This window comes from Eutrigla gurnardus, assembly GCF_963514095.1.
Source record: "Eutrigla gurnardus genome assembly, chromosome: 23".
NCBI lineage: Eukaryota > Metazoa > Chordata > Actinopteri > Perciformes > Triglidae > Eutrigla > Eutrigla gurnardus.
In genome coordinates this window covers 4,589,305-4,610,194 of record NC_139934.1, presented here as the reverse complement: position 1 = coordinate 4,610,194, position 20,890 = coordinate 4,589,305, and the positions used below count along the sequence as shown (strand labels likewise).

Sequence of the window (20,890 nt, the reverse complement as noted above, 5' to 3'; positions counted from 1 at the left end):
TGACTGTCTCAATGCAATTAGATATTGTCGACAGGTGCAAAACCTGAACTGTACACGACATGAAATAGTATAATAAATACATCAATCTCACTGGCTAATCAAAACTACGTAGCTAGCTTACTTATTGTTAATTTACTTCAGCTAGCTCAGTTGCCCAGGCAACTAGCTAGCTATCTAGCTAGCAGGTCGAGTTTAGGTCCGTCGTCTAGAGTAAAGCTGCGCTAAATATGCTCTAAAAATAATTTTAAACGAGTGTTTACACGTTGAAGGTTACACATCACACACGGCTAGCTAACCCGTTGCTATGCTAGCCAGGACGTTGCTAGTTAGTTATTTCACGTTACTTTACTTATGTTTAGATGTGCGACTTCTGCGTACTTGACAGCTATTGTTTTATTACAAACCAAACAAATATAATCCGATAACACTTACCCGCTGTTTCAGATATTTCCCTAAATGTCTACCGACTGAAGAATACGTTATATTCCGTGGAGCGGATGACGTTTCCGGTTTCGCTACTTTTTCCGGCAACAACAAAGATGGTCGCCGGAAGTGACGCGGCGTCTTGCTCATCTTGGTGAGTCAAATCACAAAAAACAATTCTCATCAACAGGTTTGTCTTCGTATCGATTATTTTTTCTATTAGTTTTCTATTTGTGTATATAAAAATGTAGCAGCAAAAGGCATTCGGCCTACTAGTGAATAAGTCTGTGAGCAACTCTTCTATTTGTTTTTATTAGTTATTTTAGGAATTTTTTATTTTTTTTTAAGAAGGTTTGGTGGTTATTAATTATCAAAAATGTACGTGTCTTTCAAATTACTCTTGGCCCAAAACACTGTGACGTAAATCAAACCAATCAGTGTACCTTTTTAATAAGACTCCATGTTACTAATGCATTTCCTAACACAAGTCAAACTGGTTCCTATTCAATTGCATCACTGTCCTTAAAACAAACTATAGGGTTCATAGTCAGTTAATACTTGCAGGGCAGAACAGCATTTGCAAAAGGTATATTTAAACAATAAAGATTTGTAAAGAGATGTTGGAATCATTATACTTTTAAAGCATATTTTTATACTCTGGACATTACTCGACGATATCCATACAAAACAAATAGTTACTACTATATTAACACTCTTTATTTTAAATTTGGCTCTTTTTTAAATGATGGGAGGGTAATAATCAAACAGTATCTTGTAACATATCAATGTTCAGAAGGCAACACTCAAGAAATATAATATAAATATAATTTTGTTAGAATTATGCAAATATCAGGAAAAGTAGGTATTATAGGCTGAGGCTATATATGGTTTAAATAAGGTATTGTCAGGCAGTAAAAAAAAACAATATAAATATATATTTATACTAAAATGGGACAAAAAAGGTTATGAACAGAGAGGAGAGAGTTGTTTGCACTGAGCAGATTTCTATCTCGCTTTGCCGTCCTTCATGCAAACATCACTGTCTGCAAATTTACATGTTCTCGTGGAGCAGAACAAAATCCTTCAGCAGGCTGCAGTGTGATTGTTAACGATCAGAGGAAAAACTCAAAAGAAGCTGAAGTAAGTCTCCATACTGGTTTGATTGTTGTAACCTTGATTCTGGGATTTCCTCCAAAGACATGAATGTGAGTCAGTGCATCCGGATCCTCAATGGTAAGTCACAGCATCTTATACATACTTTTGCATTATTATTATTTGCATTTCTTGATCAATTTATAATGATAGTTTGCTTTTTGCAGATTAATTAAAGCCTTTTACATTATTATTACCAATAGGGGGCAAACAAAAACCCCAAAACATCTAAACAAGGTGACAGATCCAGAGCCACCTCCAAATTCCCAGCTCTTAAAATTGCAGCAGATGCGAAGTGCATAGCCATTTACATGTATGTAAAGATATTCAGGGTTTTATTCTAAAAAGAGGCTTGAAAGCTCAGCAGAGCTGCAAGGCAATAATTGGAATTTGCGTTAACTATATATATATATTTAGCACCATTTTGAATTCCAGCAGGTTTTAGGGCAAACCAGCTGATTTTACACCCAACTCAGCCATGTTTCCCTTTGTTATAATTTACTTACGCCTCATTTACATATCAGTATTTCACCGACATGCCAGCAGTGATGTTGGGCCTCACCAAAGACAAAATTAAGATGCCTCTTCTGTCATTTAAATTGTGTTTGAACTGATTAGTTCAAGATATAACTAGCATGTACTGTATGTGAAAAAATGCACACATCTAACCTTGTTGTCATATCACTTAAAAGGCATTTCTCTCCTGCTGACATCTGGAGCACTGGCAGGTAAACTTGTTTTATAGAGAAGGAATTGCGTTATGAAACTCAGTCTTGTGATTTGTCTCAGCACATAGCCATGCGGTGAATCAAGCGCAAGTTTGATGAAGCGCAGAAATCGACGGGTAAAACCAAAAGGCGTGGTGTGTTGTAACTGCTACGTCATTGGAAAGTGTGTGTAGCTTCTAAAAATATACTTTCTTTGCCCACTATACTTTGTCACTTCACCGGAAAGATGATTTGATGATTTCAAACAATGACAAAGGCATTTCTTTTAATATGCTTTTAATTTTACTTCTAAAGCCATTCAATGTAGAGGTGAGGCGAGGTAGAGATCTAAGCTATCAACAGGCCAACGAAACCATAGGCCTACATATTTCCCTCTGTAATGTAGTGGATTAGAAAGTCGCATTTAAGTTGTACTTGAGTACAGCATTTGAGTAATTAGACTTAGTTTCTTTCCGTGGGACCAATGCGTTACCAAAAAACGCATTAACGGCCTTGCGCCCTCTTATTTAGCTGACCTGCCAACCAAACAGGTTTGACACTTCAAGGATATGACCGCGGCTTGCGTGGCACAACGTGACTCACAGTCCATACCATTGTCTGTTCCTTTATCTTGTTTGTGCTTAACTATCTGTGAAGCATTCACAATCTTGAATGTAATTTCACTATAATCATAAACAAAACAATGTTAAATCGTCAACCAATGATAAGTATTTTGACAATATTGTTGCCCTCAGTTACAAAGTTGGCAAGGCTCGTCACTTCAGGGAGAACAGCTGGTCTATAGATGTTTCTAACATCCGGGCAAACCCCCTTCACTTGAATTAGCACTTCACAGAAACGTGGTTAAGGTCTTCAGTAGGGATGGGACAACATAGGATTTTATTGCAGATTTAAAAAAAAACAACAACAAAAACACTCACAATGAATTGTGGTGAATTTTCATTATCGGGATTATTGTAAAAGAAAAAATAGAAAAATAGAGCCTGATTTAAAAAAGGGGGATAAAAAATATTTATATTTCCTGATTTATTAAAATCTTATCAAAGAAGGACGTCCACATTAATAAAGTATGTTAGCAAGTCAAGGTATACGGTATGTATACAAATGCTGCTTTTGCTTTTTAATGATTCGAACAGTGAATATAGAGGCCTTGCAGGAACAGTGTTTTCATGCAGTTCATCTTTACGCTGTCTGTAAACTTTAGCTTCTATCTAAAATATATATATTTTTTTTTAGTATGATATCAGTTTGATATCCTGGATATATCCTTCAAATGCATTAGATGCGTCTGCTAGCATAATGTTTATTCAAGGAATGTATCTAGTGACAGTGTGGGCTCCATGGCAGATCAGGCAGCTTTACGGAGAAGAGATAAGATAAGATTTCTTTTAATTAAAGTTAGAAATCACAGTATTCCCACAACTGGATTACAGCCTAAACTCACTGAAATTTCTGAAGACATATTAAGTATGTCTCAAGCTTAAAATGTAACATTTCATATTACACATTATTTACAAATATTTTATCACCACAATTAAGATGTTGTTTTCCATGACCCAAATTGTGCTACTTAATAATGGACCCAGCCATGAAGCTACGGTAAACAGCTAAAATAGCGTTTGTTTCCCTGTCGTCATCATGTCAGTCATGTAGGTTACGAGCATTGTGAGTCCTCAAGGAAGTAATGCGTTTAGAAGCTGAACCCGAGCAGAGACAAAGAGGGTTAAATATGCAATGACATGGCAAAATCCATGTGTGGTTTCCAACACACACACCCTTAAACCCATATTCCCAGCCCCACCCTCTAGAAGCATCATCCATGATGTCAGAAGTTCTGACTCTTCCCAACCCCTTCATATAAATAGTGACAATGTTTGAATAGGTGTCAGAACTCTACCTGGGAACCTGCAAAGAACAAACGGACATCAAGCAGTCCACCTGAAAGCCGCATCGGACACTAAAACTACACCAGCTCTTCATTTCAACAAACTGCACACCTTTTTGCTTCTGAATCCAACTCCAAGCATCTTTGGAACAGGTGACAATCATCCACAGGTAGGCTTAAACATCATTTTTGATATCTTTTGGTATTGATATCTATGACTTGTGGAGGAATACACGGTGTTTCATGAATAACTTTCGCTTCAAATTTAGGTTTCATTTGCAAATTCAGTTATTTAAATTATCGGAAATAATTATTAACTAATTACCTTCACCTATGATATATTAATAGTTCCAAATTGGATAAAATTGGATTTTGTTTTTCATTATTAAGGGTGCCATCATTAACGATCTTCTTTAGTAACATCTATGAGACTAACTTTTCGAAATTTCTGAGGTTGGCGGACCAGCACCCCTTTTTTTGGGAACGCATTGGTCCCACGGAAAGAAACTAAGTCTAATTACTCAAATGCTGTACTCAAGTACAACTTAAATGCGACTTTCTAATCCACTACATTACAGAGGGAAATATGTACTATTGGAGCCAGCTACAACATTTAAATGCACCAGACGTGTTACTTTTGATTTACTTCTTTATTTATTTATTTATGGATCAAAAACACATAAAACGGAAATCCAAAAGGATAACATGCAAAAGTATAACACTTATTTCCAGCATGGTCCTTGATTTCCAGCATGGTCCTTGATTTCCAGCATGGTCTGCATCAATAATAATTTAATATTACAATATATAATAATATAACAACTAAAGAACACATTTGCATAGTTTGCTGCATACTTTTAAACAATATAAATATACTTCTAGATTATATAGACGTACACTTTTACAAGAATAATATTATGAACTTTAACTTGTAACAGTGTTTTTTTTAATTGTGCTACCTTCATCCACCTGTGGTATTAATCAATGACACTTGCTCCTCGTCCTCCTCGCTCGCCTTATAATCAGCATAACCAAGTGCAAACATGTGATATGAGCCCACAGAGTGAAAGAGCATTTCTGCTTTGCGTACAAAAATGAGAGCCCTCGAGCGCAGGGCTGTGAAGAGCGTGAGCTCAACCCTCCCTGTACGCGTTCTACTCTGTCAACACTCGCTGGCTTGTCTGGTTGACTTGGAGGCGGGGATGGAATAAACAGTGGCTGATGTCTTCGCTCCATAATGATTATCGTGCACTCGCAATGAATCTTATGACCACGTGAAATAGGCCATCTTCACAGCAGCCATGTTGACATATAATTGCATGATAAAGACAGACAGATGAAATAAATGATGGTGCTGTTCTATTTAGCGCAATTCCATTGAGCACAATGACAAGGCCATGGCTCACCTAAATGGAACAGGGCCATAATTATTGGTATGAATTACACTTGTGTTTACTTGACATGTCAAAATGGCAGATCATAACTCGCACCATCACAACAAGTCTCAAGTCCTGTCCAAAGAGCATCAAAATACCACTGTATGTTTGTAAAAGTATTGCAAATTACTTATTACTTAATCACTTATATATTGTGTTTGTTGGGTGTTTAACCGTTATTGATCTGTCTGAACTCACCCGATACAATCCCTGACTGACACAACTACCCGAATGATGAAATTTCCATTTACATTATTTAACGGAATAATCTTACCCACTCCAGGCATGGACAATAAACTGGTCCTCACCGTCCTATTTGTGACGCTGTCCTGGATATCTGTGGGCACCTACGCCCAGACAAACACCACCAACACAACAACAACAACAACAGGAAGCAACATGACAACTACAATGTCCACACCAGGAAACATGACAACTACAATGTCCACACCAGGAAACATGACAACTACAATGTCCACACCTGGAAACATGACAACTACAATGTCCACAACTGGAAACATGACAACTACAATGTCCACACCAGGAAACATGACAACTACAATTTCCACACCTGGAAACATGACAACTACAATGTCCACACCAGGAAACATGACAACTACAATGTCCACACCTGGAAACATGACAACTACAATGTCCACACCTGGAAACATGACAACTACAATGTCCACACCAGGAAACATGACAACTACAATGTCCACACCTGGAAACACGACAACTACAATGTCCACACCTGGAAACATGACAACTACAATGTCCACACCTGGAAACATGACAACTACAATGTCCACACCAGGAAACATGACAACTACAATGTCCACACCTGGAAACATGACAACTACAATGTCCACACCTGGAAACATGACAACTACAATGTCCACACCAGGAAACATGACAACTACAATGTCCACACCAGGAAACATGACAACTACAATGTCCACACCTGGAAACATGACAACTACAATGTCCACACCAGGAAACATGACAACTACAATGTCCACACCTGGAAACATGACAACTACAATGTCCACATCTGGAAACATGACAACTACAATGTCCACACCTGGAAACATGACAACTACAATGTCCACACCTGGAAACATGACAACTACAATGTCCACACCAGGAAACATGACAACTACAATGTCCACACCTGGAAACATGACAACTACAATGTCCACACCTGGAAACATGACAACTACAATGTCCACACCTGGAAACATGACAACTACAATGTCCACACCAGGAAACATGACAACTACAATGTCCACACCTGGAAACATGACAACTACAATGTCCACACCTGGAAACATGACAACTACAATGTCCACACCAGGAAACATGACAACTACAATGTCCACACCAGGAAACATGACAACTACAATGTCCACACCTGGAAACATGACAACTACAATGTCCACACCAGGAAACATGACAACTACAATGTCCACACCTGGAAACATGACAACTACAATGTCCACACCTGGAAACATGACAACTACAATGTCCACATCTGGAAACATGACAACTACAATGTCCACACCTGGAAACATGACAACTACAATGTCCACACCTGGAAACATGACAACTACAATGTCCACATCTGGAAACATGACAACTACAATGTCCACACCTGGAAACATGACAACTACAATGTCCACACCTGGAAACATGACAACTACAATGTCCACACCTGGAAACATGACAACTACAATGTCCACACCTGGAAACATGACAACTACAATGTCCACATCTGGAAACATGACAACTACAATGTCCACACCTGGAAACATGACAACTACAATGTCCACACCAGGAAACATGACAGCTACAGTGTCCACACTAGGAAACATGACAACTACAATGTCCACACCAGGAAACATGACAACTACAATGTCCACACCGGGAAACATGACAACTACTATGTCCACACCGGGAAACATGACAACTACAATGTCCACACCCGGAAACATGACAACTACAATGTCCACACCTGGAAACATGACAACTACAATGTCCACACCTGGAAACATGACAACTACAATGTCCACACCTGGAAACATGACAGCTACAACTCCAACAACAACAACCACGACAACTACAGCTCCCCCACTGATTGCTAACACCACAGTGGAACCACTTCAGGTGAGTGATGTCAAAAACTAGCGCATAGTGAAATAGAATAGAACAAAATCCACATGTATTGATGATGAACAATCAGAGGGCACAATTCTGACCTGCTTAAAAGTTTCCAATCTCCCTTGCAGACAACCGTTTCTAGGACACAATGTGGTACCCAACAGCTCTGTGGAGCCGAGCCAGCTGACTGCGACCCCGAATCCTCAGGCTCATGTTTCTTTATTGCTGCCGAGCGAATAAACGGCAACAACTTCATGTTTGAGGTCTCAGGAGATTCAGACGGCTACCTTGCTGCCACCGTGTCATCTGGTACAATGGTATGTCAAGTTCTGTCACTCACAAAGTACCATTAAGACTTACCCAGGGCCATTCACATAGTGTGTTTGAAGTTGTCTGTGTAAACAGGGTATTAACCATTTCTGGTTTTGCACCACAGGGAGGTAATGACCCAACCTACGTCTGTGCAAATGACAATGGTGTGGTCCGATTCTTTAGCACTCGCCTCAACAACGGCGTGCTGACTGTGACTGAGGTGAGTTCAACTCAGGGTTATGGTGGTACTTAAAAAAAGAACAAAAACTCAATGAGTATCAAATAGTCTTAGATAGCTGGCTGTTGTGTATGATGCAGCTGCTACTAACACTGTACTACACAAATGTGTGTAAAGAATATTGATATGAACAGCACTAGACAAAGCTGTGGTCTGATTATGAAGCTAATTTGCATGTCTATAGTTTACTTATGTTTTAAATTGTTTTTGTTTTTGTTCTACATGTCAAATACTGAACAGATGCAATTTGAATGGTTCAATCTTTAAGTACAAATAGCTAAACGTGCAGCACGAGCAACGTCAAGGCAAACATTGATTTAAACCATCACCATCTGCGTGGGATAAAACTATTTTCATAATAATAGACTACTGAAAATGAACTATCTTCACGGTCATGTGGGTTTTGCTCTGCAGCTGAACGTGAACTCTGTGAAGGGCAGAGTTAATGGCAGGAGAATCCAGTGTACATTTGCCGCCACTGTACCAGACCAAACTACCAGGGCATCAGGTGTTTCGCTGTCAGTCTCTACTGGAAATTTCAACAGTAGTAAGTCCACAGATTGGAAACACACACACACACACACACACACACACATTTTAAATATTTATTTATGCCCACATATAAAGAAGTACAAGGGTTCTTGCACAAGGGACATAAACACTGCCAGTGCAGTTGACAATGGAAGACGGTCAGACACAAAACGCCTGGGCAGCTGAACGCAGTTACATACAAAATGACCTACAGGTCAGATAGAAAACAGACATTTAAGGATACAAAAAACAACGTCTCCTCCAGATTGAACGGCTACCAATAATAACTGAGACTGAGCAGTACCTGGCCAACTGTTTAGCTCTTCTTTAAGGGAGGCCGGCCATCTGAAGGCCCCTCACAACCAACTTATGCGCATGCCCCAGACTACCAAATATAAAGACTAGAAGTTTACACCTGTAGCCTAGCTGAGAGATGGTCTGCTTCAGCTGCTGATATTTCAGCACTTTGGTCAGAAAGGCCTCCTCTAGGCTGTAATCAAAGGTACAGCCGACCTCCAGAATGAGCACCTCTCTATGATTTTCATTAACAACAACAACATCAGGAGTATTAGCTGTTACATGAGAGAACATTGAGACATCATTACACAGGCTGAACATACTCGGCTTCACAGTAGAATGTTTATACAGCATGATGGAAGACCTGAAGATAGAAGAGATATCTGCTGATATCAAATCTACAATCTAAAAATGTATCCCCACTGCCACTCATCATGAAGCTGGAGGCAGTTAGAGTAATTGCATTGTCCAAGGTACAACATCTTCTTTCTAATGTACATGTTCCACGAAAATCACTATGTGATTTGACGGATAAAACTGTATATTTTGTAAGACAATGGACTGGCCTAAATACACATACAACACGCAATATCATATTTCATAGTAAGAGTGAGGGTGGTCTGGGTGTTCCTAATTTTGAATGGACATATATTGCTACGAGACTTTCCCATCTGTTGAATATGTTGAACAATGATGATAAATATGTCAGAGAGCTTGCCCGAGCTTCTCTGTTCCTGGACCTAAGAAGACGCAAGGTCCCTCTGGCTCGTGGGTCGGAGCCTAACTTCCTGGGATTCAAGAGGAAATCCAGTGGAAAGCTGGACAGCCGCTCTCCTGGCTTCGGTGTGTGGTCAGACTGGCCTGACCTGAACGATCTGTGTTGCTGGGCTGATGTTACCCTGGAGTGGACGGGGTCTGACTCTGAGACCGTGGAGGTCTCAGAGGAGGTTATATCCGACCCCAACATCTCTGTAAAAGCAACTGTGAATGTATGTGGGACAAAACATCTACTCCCACTGAGAAATGCTCGAGGTCACCTCTTGGGGGCGCAACAACGGAGGCAGCGGCAGCAATGGACTGAGCTGAGACTTCAAGGGAAGATTGCATGTCTCCCAGCTGCAGACCACTCTGTCTCACACGCTGTGTTCAGAAATGCTGCCCTGGATGAGAACATTGTTACATTTGCTATAAAAGCGAGACTGCAGGTTTTACCAACTAAACTGAACCTGTCCATCTGGTTTCCAGGAAGTCATGCTCCTTACTGTATACACCATGGCAGTGAACAAATAGCTGAAACCATGTCTCACATCTTAAATGGTTGCCATGTTTACAGAGGGCTCTACATATGTAGGCATGACAGAATTGTAGATTTGATATCAGCAGATATCTCTTCTATCTTCAGGTCTTCCATCATGCTGTATAAACATTCTACTGTGAAGCCGAGTATGTTCAGCCTGTGTAATGATGTCTCAATGTTCTCTCATGTAACAGCTAATACTCCTGATGTTGTTGTTGTTAATGAAAATCATAGAGAGGTGCTCATTCTGGAGGTCGGCTGTACCTTTGATTACAGCCTAGAGGAGGCCTTTCTGACCAAAGTGCTGAAATATCAGCAGCTGAAGCAGACCATCTCTCAGCTAGGCTACAGGTGTAAACTTCTAGTCTTTATATTTGGTAGTCTGGGGCATGCGCATAAGTTGGTTGTGAGGGGCCTTCAGATGGCCGGCCTCCCTAAAAGAAGAGCTAAACAGTTGGCCAGGTACTGCTCAGTCTCAGTTATTATTGGTAGCCGTTCAATCTGGAGGAGACGTTGTTTTTTGTATCCTTAAATGTCTGTTTTCTATCTGACCTGTAGGTCATTTTGTATGTAACTGCGTTCAGCTGCCCAGGCGTTTTGTGTCTGACCGTCTTCCATTGTCAACTGCACTGGCAGTGTTTATGTCCCTTGTGCAAGAACCCTTGTACTTCTTTATATGTGGGCATAAATAACACACACACACACACACATACACACACACACACACACAGAGTCAATCTTCCGATGTGCAAAAGAATATCGATAAACGTTATGTCTTCTGCTTGCACTCTCAGCTTCTGGCTCTCTGGGAAGCCCCACCGCCCAATTACAGAGCACTGTTGCAGACCTGGGAAATCCTAACGCCACCGTCGTCAACCAGATTTCAAACACCACCACCAACATGACAACTACAACTCCAACAACAACAACCACGACAACTACAGCTCCCCCACTGATTGCTAACACCACAGTGGAAGCCCTTCAGGTGAGTGATGCCAAAAAACTAGCACATAGTGGAATAGAATAGAACAAAATCCACATGTATTGATGGTGAACAATATCAGAGGGCACAATTCCAACCTGCTTAAAAGTTTCCAATCTCCCTTGCAGACAACCGTTTCTAGGACACAATGTGGGACCCAAAAGCTCTGTGGAGCCGAGCCAACTGACTGCGACCCCGCATCCACAGACTCATGTTTCTTTATTTCTACCGAGCAAATAAACGGCAACAACTTCATGTTTGAGCTCTCAGGAGATTCAGACGGCTACATTGCTGCCACCGTGTCAACTGACAACACACTGGTATGTCAAGTTCTGTCACTCACAAAGTACCATTAAGACTTACCCAGGGCCATTCACATAGTGTGTTTGAAGTTGTCTGTGTAAACAGGGTATTTACCATTTCTGGTTTTGCACCACAGGGAGGTAATGACCCAACCTACGTCTGTGCAAATGACAATGGTGTGGTCCGATTCTTTAGCACTCGCCTCAACAACGGCATGCTGACTGTGACTGACGTGAGTTCAACTCAGGGTTATGGTGGTACTTAAAAAAAGAACAAAAACTCAATGAGTATCAAATAGTCTTAGATAGCTGGCTGTTGTGTATGATGCAGCTGCTACTAACACTGTACTACACAAATGTGTGTAAAGAATATTGATATGAACAGCACTAGACAAAGCTGTGGTCTGATTATGAAGCTAATTTGCATGTCTATAGTTTACTTATGTTTTAAATTGTGTTTGTTCTACATGTCAAATAGTATTTTCATATAAATAGACTACTGAAATGAATACCATCTTCATGGTCATGTGGGTTTTGCTCTGCAGCTGAACGTGAACTCTGTGAAGGGCAGTGTTAATGGAAGGAGAATCCAGTGTACATTTGCCGCCACTGTACCAAACCCAAGTACCCGGGCATCAGCTGCCTCGCTCTCAATCACCACTGGAACTTTCAACAGTAGTAAGTCAACAGATTGGAGACACACACACAGTCAATCTTCCGATGTGCTTAAGAATATCAATTAATGTTATGTCTTCTGCTTGCACTCTCAGCTTCTAGCTCTCTGGGAAGCCCCACCGCCCAATTCCAGAGCCGTGTTGTAGACCTTGGAAATACTAACGCCGCCATCGCCAACCAGATTTCCACCACCACCACCACCCCCACCACCACTGTCCCTTCTACCACTGACCACGCCATTAGACTACAGCAATCTCTGACACAAGGTAAGCCAGGGTTTTTATCGTAAGAGAGCAACGTTTTCCAAAAAGTGTGTTGGAACAATACTTAATAAATCTTTTTTTTTTTGTTCTCCTATCGTCCCCTATAGCTCTGCTGATCACTGTCGTTCTGCTGGGTCTGTCTATTCTGTGAGGAAACTGAAACCCCCATGAGCCAAAACAAGAAAACCCTAATTACCTGTTTGTATATGTGTTCTACTGAATAGAAACATCTCACAATAAGTTTACTATAAACAGTGCAACCAATATTAATAGGATCATGCAAGATTTAGCATCAACTTACTGCAGGTGAAAGTAGGAGTGGTGGAGGGTGATCACTCTTCTACAGCATTTGTGAAGGCTCTGAAAGAAACAAGTTAAAATTTAGTTTAGTTAGTTTTTACATGTAATGTGGAATGCAGCTTTGTTTGTTTTGTACCCATCGGACGGCTGGATTTCTGTCCTTTAATGACTCTATTTCCTTGGTGAAAAGCAATCTTTGCATGAGTGAGAATGTGGTGCAAATTAGAAGCACTATAAGAATTAGAACCACTAAGAGCAATCAAACATCAAATACAAATCAATTGAATCACTACCTTGCTTTCACCAGTAGATATCATGATCTACACAAATTTGGGGTTTGGGGGGTCTGGTTACCTTTTAAACCTACATTTCTTCTGTCATGTAAACACCTCATGACTTTATAATTCCACAATAGCCACTGGACTCATTAAATTATTTTTTATTGTTAAACTTTGATGTCAGGAATAGATATCTTGCTAAATTTCAACAATGCATATATAACAAATCCAGATGAGATGTAATGCTTTTGTTAACCTGGTATTATTATTTCATGTGCCCTCATGAAGGACCTTAAATATTTTGGTGTGTATGTCACTACACAAGACAAGCAGAGAAACTTTCCCTTCTTCTGTCACTCAAAATGATCCTAGAAAATGGCAGAAATGTGTTTGTCTTGTGTTTTTATTATTATTATGACTTTATTCTCTCTGCGTGAATGTACATATGGATAATTCAACTATACTTTTACAATGACGCCTTCATCGGCTGACATGTTTATGTGCAAGCACACATGAAAATGAGCAGTTGCTGCTCATAAAGAATGTTATATGATACCAAATAATTGGTGAAACTGTTTTTTGCACATTGCATTATGTAAATCATACTTCATTACATATTTTTTTTAAATAAATATTTTATGCAAAATGTCTGACTGTCTCAATGCAATTAGATATTGTCGACAGGTGCAAAACCTGAACTGTACACGACATGAAATAGTATAATAAATACATCAATGTCACTGGCTAATCAAAACTACGTAGCTAGCTTACTTATTGTTAATTTACTTCAGCTAGCTCAGTTGCCCAGGCAACTAGCTAGCTATCTAGCTAGCAGGTCGAGTTTAGGTCCGTCGTCTAGAGTAAAGCTGCGCTAAATATGCTTTAAAAATAATTTTAAACGAGTGTTTACACATTGAAGGTTACACATCACACACGGCTAGCTAACCCGTTGCTATGCTAGCCAGGACGTTGCGTAGTTAGTTATTTCACGTTACTTTACTTATGTTTAGATGTGCGACTTCTGCGTACTTTACAGCTATTGTTTTATTACAAACCAAACAAATATAATCCGATAACACTTACCCGCTGTTTCAGATATTTCCCTAAATGTCTACCGACTGAAGAATACGTTATATTACGTGGAGCGGATGACGTTTCCGGTTTCGCTACTTTTTCCGGCAACAACAAAGATGGTCGCCGGAAGTGACACGGCGTCTTGCTCATCCTTGTGAGTCAAATCACAAAAAACAATTCTCATCAACAGGTTTGTCTTCGTATCGATTATTTTTTCTATTAGTTTTCTATATGTGGATATAAAAATGTTGAAATTACTTGAAAGTGAAATTGACATTAGGCTGTCTTCATAATGAGCAGCAAAAGGCATTCGGCCTACTAGTGAATAAGTCTGTGAGCAACTCTTCTATTTGTTTTTATTAGTTATTTTAGGATTATCTTTTTTTTTTTTTTTTAAGAAGGCTTGGTGGTTATTAATTATCAAAAATGTACGTGTCTTTCAAATTACTCTTGGCCCAAAACACTGTGACGTAAATCAAACCAATCAGTGTATCTTTTTAATAAGACTCCATGTTCCAAATGCATTTCCTAACACAAGTCAAACTGGTTCCTATTCAATTGCATCACTGTCCTAGGGTTCATAGTCAGTAAATACTTGCAGGGCAGAACAGCATTTGCAAATTGCAATTCTCTGGACATTACTCGACGATATCCATACAAAACAAATAGTTACTACTATATTAACACTCTTTATTTCAAATTTGGCTCTTTTTTAAATGATGGGAGGGTAATAATCAAACAGTATCTTGTAACATATCAATGTTCAGAAGGCAACACTCAAGAAATATAATATAAATATAATTTTGTTAGAATTATGCAAATATCAGGAAAAGTAGGTATTATAGGCTGAGGCTATATATGGTTTAAATAAGGTATTGTCAGGCAGTAAAAAAAAACAATATAAATATATATTTATATTAAAATGGGACAAAAAAAGGTTATGAACAGAGAGGAGAGAGTTGTTTGCACTGAGCAGATTTCTATCTCGCTTTGCCGTCCTTCATGCAAACATCACTGTCTGCAAATTTACATGTTCTCGTGGACCAGAACAAAATCCTTCAGCAGGCTGCAGTGTGATTGTTAACGATCAGAGGAAACACTCAAAAGAAGCTGAAGTAAGTCTCCATACTGGTTTGATTGTTGTAACCTTGATTCTGGGATTTCCTCCAAAGACATGAATGTGAGTCAGTGCATCTGGATCCTCAATGGTAAGTCACAGCATCTTATACATACTTTTGCATTATTATTATTTGCATTTCTTAATCAATTTATAATGGTAGTTTGCTTTTTGCAGTTGAATTAAAGCCTTGTACATTATTATTACCAATAGGGGGCAAGCAAAAACCCCAAAACATCTAAACAAGGTGACAGATCCAGAGCCACCTCCAAATTCCCAGCTCTTAAAATTGCAGCAGATGCGAAGTGCATAGCCATTTACATGTATGTAAAGATATTCTGGGTTTTATTCTAAAAAGAGGCTAAAAAGCTCAGCAGAGCTGCAAGACAAAAATTAAATATAACTAGCATGTACTGTATGTGAAAAAATGCACACATCTAACCTTGTTGTCATATCACTTAAAAGGCATTTCTCTCCTGCTGACATCTGGAGCACTGGCAGGTAAACTTGTTTTTCCTTCCTCAAACACATTCTGTGGTACTTTTTCCTGTCTGTTCTGTAATGATTGCGTTTGCCAATAAAAAGGTATCCGTCTCCAAAATGTGGCACTGAATCAAAAAGCCACCCAATCTTCACGAGGAAACCCCTTAGGTGGTGCCGGCGGGGCAGTGGATGGGAACAAAGATCTGAGATATGACAGGGGATCCTGTACCTCCACCAAAGAGCAGTCCGACCCCTGGTGGAGGGTGGACTTGCAGGAAGTGTACAAGATTTTCGCGGTGACGGTAACCAACAGAGACATGTACGTAAACAGGCTGAACGGTGCCGAGATCTGGATCGGGAACTCAAAAGAGGCCAATGATACCAAAAAGATCAGGTTGGAACAGCTTGATGCAGACCATAATAATACACCTCCTGTTTGGTCTTCTAACTTTCTTATTTTCTTCTCAACACACACACACACACACACACACACACACACACACACACACACACACACACACACACACACACACACACACACACACACACACACACACACACACACACAGGTGTGCGGTCATCTCTCACATCCCGAGCGGACAAACCTTCTACTTTCCCTGCGGCGCTGCAGAGGGACGCTACGTCACTGTGCTTCTCCCAGGAAGCCAGAAGATTCTGAGTCTCTGCGAGGTGGAGGTGTTCCCCGTAACCCACGGTAACGATGCATGGAAATATAATGCGGATCATTGAGTATGTATCTTTATGCCTATTTTCCTGATGCTGTTATTTATGAATGCAACTGGGTTTTTTCTATTTTGAGTCCCCTGAATTATTAGTATCCTCTCTCCCTATTGGCTGACCTGAATTTCAGTGTACTTGATGCATCGTGTAATGATGACATAACAGACAGATTATTATTATTATTATTATTATTATTATTAATAATAATAATACATTTGTGTTGCTTTTTCTGTATACACAACATCTGTTGTACTTTGGCCCATCCTGGGAGAGGGATTCCTCCCCGGTGTGCTTCCTTTTTTAGGGAGTTTTTCCAGAGTTGATGGAGGGTCCCGGGATAGAGGATGCTGTAAAGCCCTCTGAGGACAATTTTTGATTTTGGGCTATATAAATAATATCTATTTTTGGTTTAAGCATATCCTTTATCCAACGTGGCGCTGGAAGGAGACACCAGGCAGTCGTCGACGCTCTCTTTCGCCACGGCCTCCAAAGCCGTCGACGGGAGACGGAACTCGTACTACAGCGATGGATTCTGCAGCCACACCGGCGAGAACGAGACGGACCCCTGGTGGAGGGTGGACCTGCGACGGGCGTTCATCATCTCGTCCGTCAAGGTCACCAACCGAGGAGACTGCTGCGCGGAGAGGCTGGACGGAGCCGAGATCCGGATCGGGAACTCGCTGGGGAACAACGGAAACAACAACACCAGGTGCTGACGAGACTTTAGGGCATGCAGCGTTCAAGAATTCTCTTTATTTCACATTTATTAGCAGATTTAAAAATCATCGCACATATTATTTTGGCATTTTTGCGGCATTTATTGGAAAAACCTAAATCGAATGAAAGAAGGCTTAAAAATGTGGGCTCACGTCCAAATTTCAAGACTTTAACCATGGTAACCGCACCCCCCTGACTCCCTCCAGGTGTGCCACCATCTCCCACATCAGAGCGGGTAAAACCAACACATACCACTGTGACGGAGGCAGCATGGAGGGTCGCTTTGTGAACGTGGTGCTCCCCGGGGAGAGGAAGACCCTCACCCTGTGTGAGGTGGAGGTGTATGGCACCCCAGCAGGTATATGGTTGGTTTTATCAGAACACAACAGATCTGATATTGATGCATTTGTTGTTGTTGTTTTTTTCCCCCAACTCTAGTGGAACCTCTCCTAAACGTTGCCTTCAAGAAACCAACAGCACAGTCGCCGTCGTCTAAGTATTGGTTGTCTAACTATTGGTCATCTAACGCCGTCAGCCAGTGTAGAAGTGGATTCTCTCGTGAAGGTTGCTGTAGCTCTACGTATTATCACGTTAGAAATCCCTGGTGGAGAGTGGACCTGTTAGCTGTGCACAAGGTCAGCGTTGTCACCGTCAACAGCAAACGAGACTGTTGCACTGACCAGATTAAGGGGGCCCAGATCCGGATTGGGAACTCAACATCATACTCCAACAACCAAAGGTGAGGCACGATATCCACAACTGGAATAGTTGTCATCAAATATGACAAAAAATATGTTTCCAATATGTTGCCTTTGACTTTTTCCTATTTTTTTTTAGTAAGATTGTCTCAAATGTGCTAAAAAAAAAACAAAGTTCAGAGCATAGCTATGATTGCGGGTTTTGCCTCCACGTGGCTCTCAACATGGCAACAGCTGAGCCGACGGCTAGCAGCTAAAGGTGCTAATAAGGGCAACAGTGCTGACAGAGCAAATAGAGTTAACCTTGATCTGGAGAGCGATTCCCGGGTTAGGACGGTGTCAGCAGTGGCAACAACCGTCGTTTATTCACGGACCGGCCACGTAAACAAAACACATCGAAGCTCGGATTACAACACACACAGAGGGACTATTTTCTGCTATGCTCTGAATTTCAAGTGTAGCACCTTTGATGTGTGGATGTGATGAGTTGCACCACCGGTCATGTGTTATCTCTTTGTCCATCAGATGTGGTTTTATGTCATCAGCGGCGCACACCTTCAACATTGGGGGCATGAAAGGTCGCTACGTCACAGTGGACATTCCCAGATATGCCGTTTTGAGCCTGTGTGATGTGGAGGTGTTCGCCTCTCTGGCAGGTACGGTCCTTGAGCAGAAGATGAAAACTAACTGATATTCATACCCACATAAAGTCCCGGTTGCCGTCACCATTGTTGCTACAACATCAGCAGACAAAAGGACAATATATAATAGCTGGTTTTCTATGAGGCCAGGTGCAGACTTTCAATGTTCACTCTTTGTTTGGAACCACAACTCCTCTGGCAACGTACATTTCCAGACAAGCCTGTTTAAAAAAAGAAACTTAATTTGGCCACCTGAAACCTAATGACATTCTTTCTCCCAGTGCCAAAAGTTATCGCTCCTACTCCTCCACCTCCTCCCCCCGAGGTGAGGGTGCTGCACGGCGGCAGGTACATGACGCTAGTGGGAGAGAGGCTCTGCTGGTCCGACGCTCTCTTCTTCTGCCGACGTCACCATGGCGACCTGCTCAGCATTCGCAGCCAGGAAGAGCAAAGCGCCGTCGAGCTCCTACTGAGCGGAGGCGGCGGCGGACCATTCCCCCTCACGGACTACGTCTGGGTGGGGTTGCGCAGGTACGCCACACCGATATCGACACTTTGGAGAGCTAGTTGATGCTCTGGTTCAGGGTTAAGCTGGTGGGCTCTAAGTGTCTCACAAAATATACGACAATCTGAGCCGTCATTTAGCAGCAAGCATATAGTGGAGTCACTCTCCCTCTGTGTGTGTTGTTATTGGAGCTTCTCCTCGTTTTGTTGACAAGCTTTTAGTGCAGGTTAGCAACATTCTTGGATCTTTCACCTCTAGCTGTAGCATCCTTAGCGCTGTCGAGAGGCAATAGAAATGCTCCCAATCTCGTATATAAACAACTTTAAAGTTGCACAATTCGAAAGCTCAGACTTAACTTCCCATAAAATGCCCGAGGTTTCCAGGTCTCACTGAGATTCAGATATTTTCTTCCAACAGTGACGAGGTGACCTCGTGATCAAGGTCAGAGCTGCTGGAATAGACTGAAGATGCCTGATTTTGATTCCCCTCCAGTCCAAACGTCTTCAAGGATTTGAATTATTGCAAATGCGTACATATTGAACGGACACAGGTCTCCAAGTCAAATGTGCTGTTGTTATATTTGCATTGCCGACATTCCAAAAACAGATGTGCATGGCTGCTTCGCAAACAGCTCTGACAGACACCATACCCTGCGACACACCGAGCGTAACAACACAAGCAGTCAAGATTCATCTCCTTGATTAACAGGAACTTAATCTGATGATCAAGTGTTTCGGTTTATATAGAAATTTTTTTTCTCGTTTTTTAAAATCATTTGAAGTTGAATATATTTGAGTTTTTCTAGATGTCACCTTTAGGGAACTTGTGAAGGGTTTTGTGTTGATTTTAAATCATTATAATGTGTGGATTTTTGTCTATTTTGTAGATTCATAATGGGCGACGGGTGGTTCTGGATGTCCGGCGATCCCATGAAATTCACCCAATGGCGGCAAGACTTGACCCCACACCGTTCCTCCAGCCCCTGCGGAGGCCTGGCGAGAGGAGAGCACCTCCTGTGGGAGGACCAGCCGTGTGAGGAGCTCCTCAACTTCATCTGCCAGTCAGGTAGATGGGGGGGGTCAGGGGGGTCAGGGGGCCGAGTCCTGCAAGTATTGTTCTTAACCACAATGACTTTCTGTCCTTTAGGTGGCGATGACGGAGCACATAGAGTGTATTTCCACACCACCATGAAAGCCACACCATAATACGGGTTCAACTAGCATTCATAACAAGTGTTTGATTAGATTTCTGCATGAACAAAATCAGAATCCAGAGTCACTATAATCTCATATACCCAGTTATTGCATTTCTGTTAGTATTTTATTATCCATATTCTGGATGGACTCAGTGAAAATCACATAATCCGCCAATTTATGCCTAATCATTCATATTATAATGTATTGGCTGAATTATATATTCACTTTCAGCAGGTTTTATAGTGTGTGAAAGGACCTTGACTGAACTGTAAATATCAATGTTGGCCACATAAAAAATAAAGTAGTGAGATTTGCATTCTAACAACAGAAACTGTGCTTGTTTTACCTTGTTTTAAACTGTGACTGTTTTACCTCGGAGCTGGGATTTATGTAGAGCAGATAAAGCTCGGAGATCTGTCAGCTCTGACATCAGGAATGTTGAACCATCTCTGGTTTCGGATC

General features: G+C 41.0%; 2 protein-coding genes across 2 annotated transcripts; both read left to right on the top strand.

Moving 5' to 3' along the window:
* The first annotated feature begins 1,613 nt into the window (after positions 1–1,613).
* Positions 1,614–20,707, top strand: LOC311008706 (uncharacterized protein). Its single transcript, XM_084002531.1, has 11 exons — positions 1,614–1,656; positions 2,268–2,303; positions 16,033–16,324; positions 16,500–16,645; positions 17,086–17,380; positions 17,595–17,746; positions 17,827–18,127; positions 18,612–18,742; positions 19,009–19,258; positions 20,119–20,297; positions 20,379–20,707. Exons 1-11 carry the CDS (start codon positions 1,623–1,625, stop codon positions 20,435–20,437), a joined length of 1,875 nt encoding a protein of 624 aa, XP_083858657.1. The 5' UTR covers positions 1,614–1,622; the 3' UTR covers positions 20,438–20,707.
* On the top strand, positions 7,267–13,483 carry LOC311008708 (uncharacterized protein). The gene is made up of 10 exons (XM_084002534.1): positions 7,267–7,787; positions 7,910–8,098; positions 8,218–8,313; positions 8,746–8,878; positions 11,251–11,441; positions 11,567–11,758; positions 11,878–11,973; positions 12,286–12,418; positions 12,511–12,681; positions 12,786–13,483. Exons 1-10 carry the CDS (start codon positions 7,284–7,286, stop codon positions 12,827–12,829), a joined length of 1,749 nt encoding a protein of 582 aa, XP_083858660.1. The 5' UTR covers positions 7,267–7,283; the 3' UTR covers positions 12,830–13,483.
* Positions 20,708–20,890: the final 183 nt, after the last annotated feature.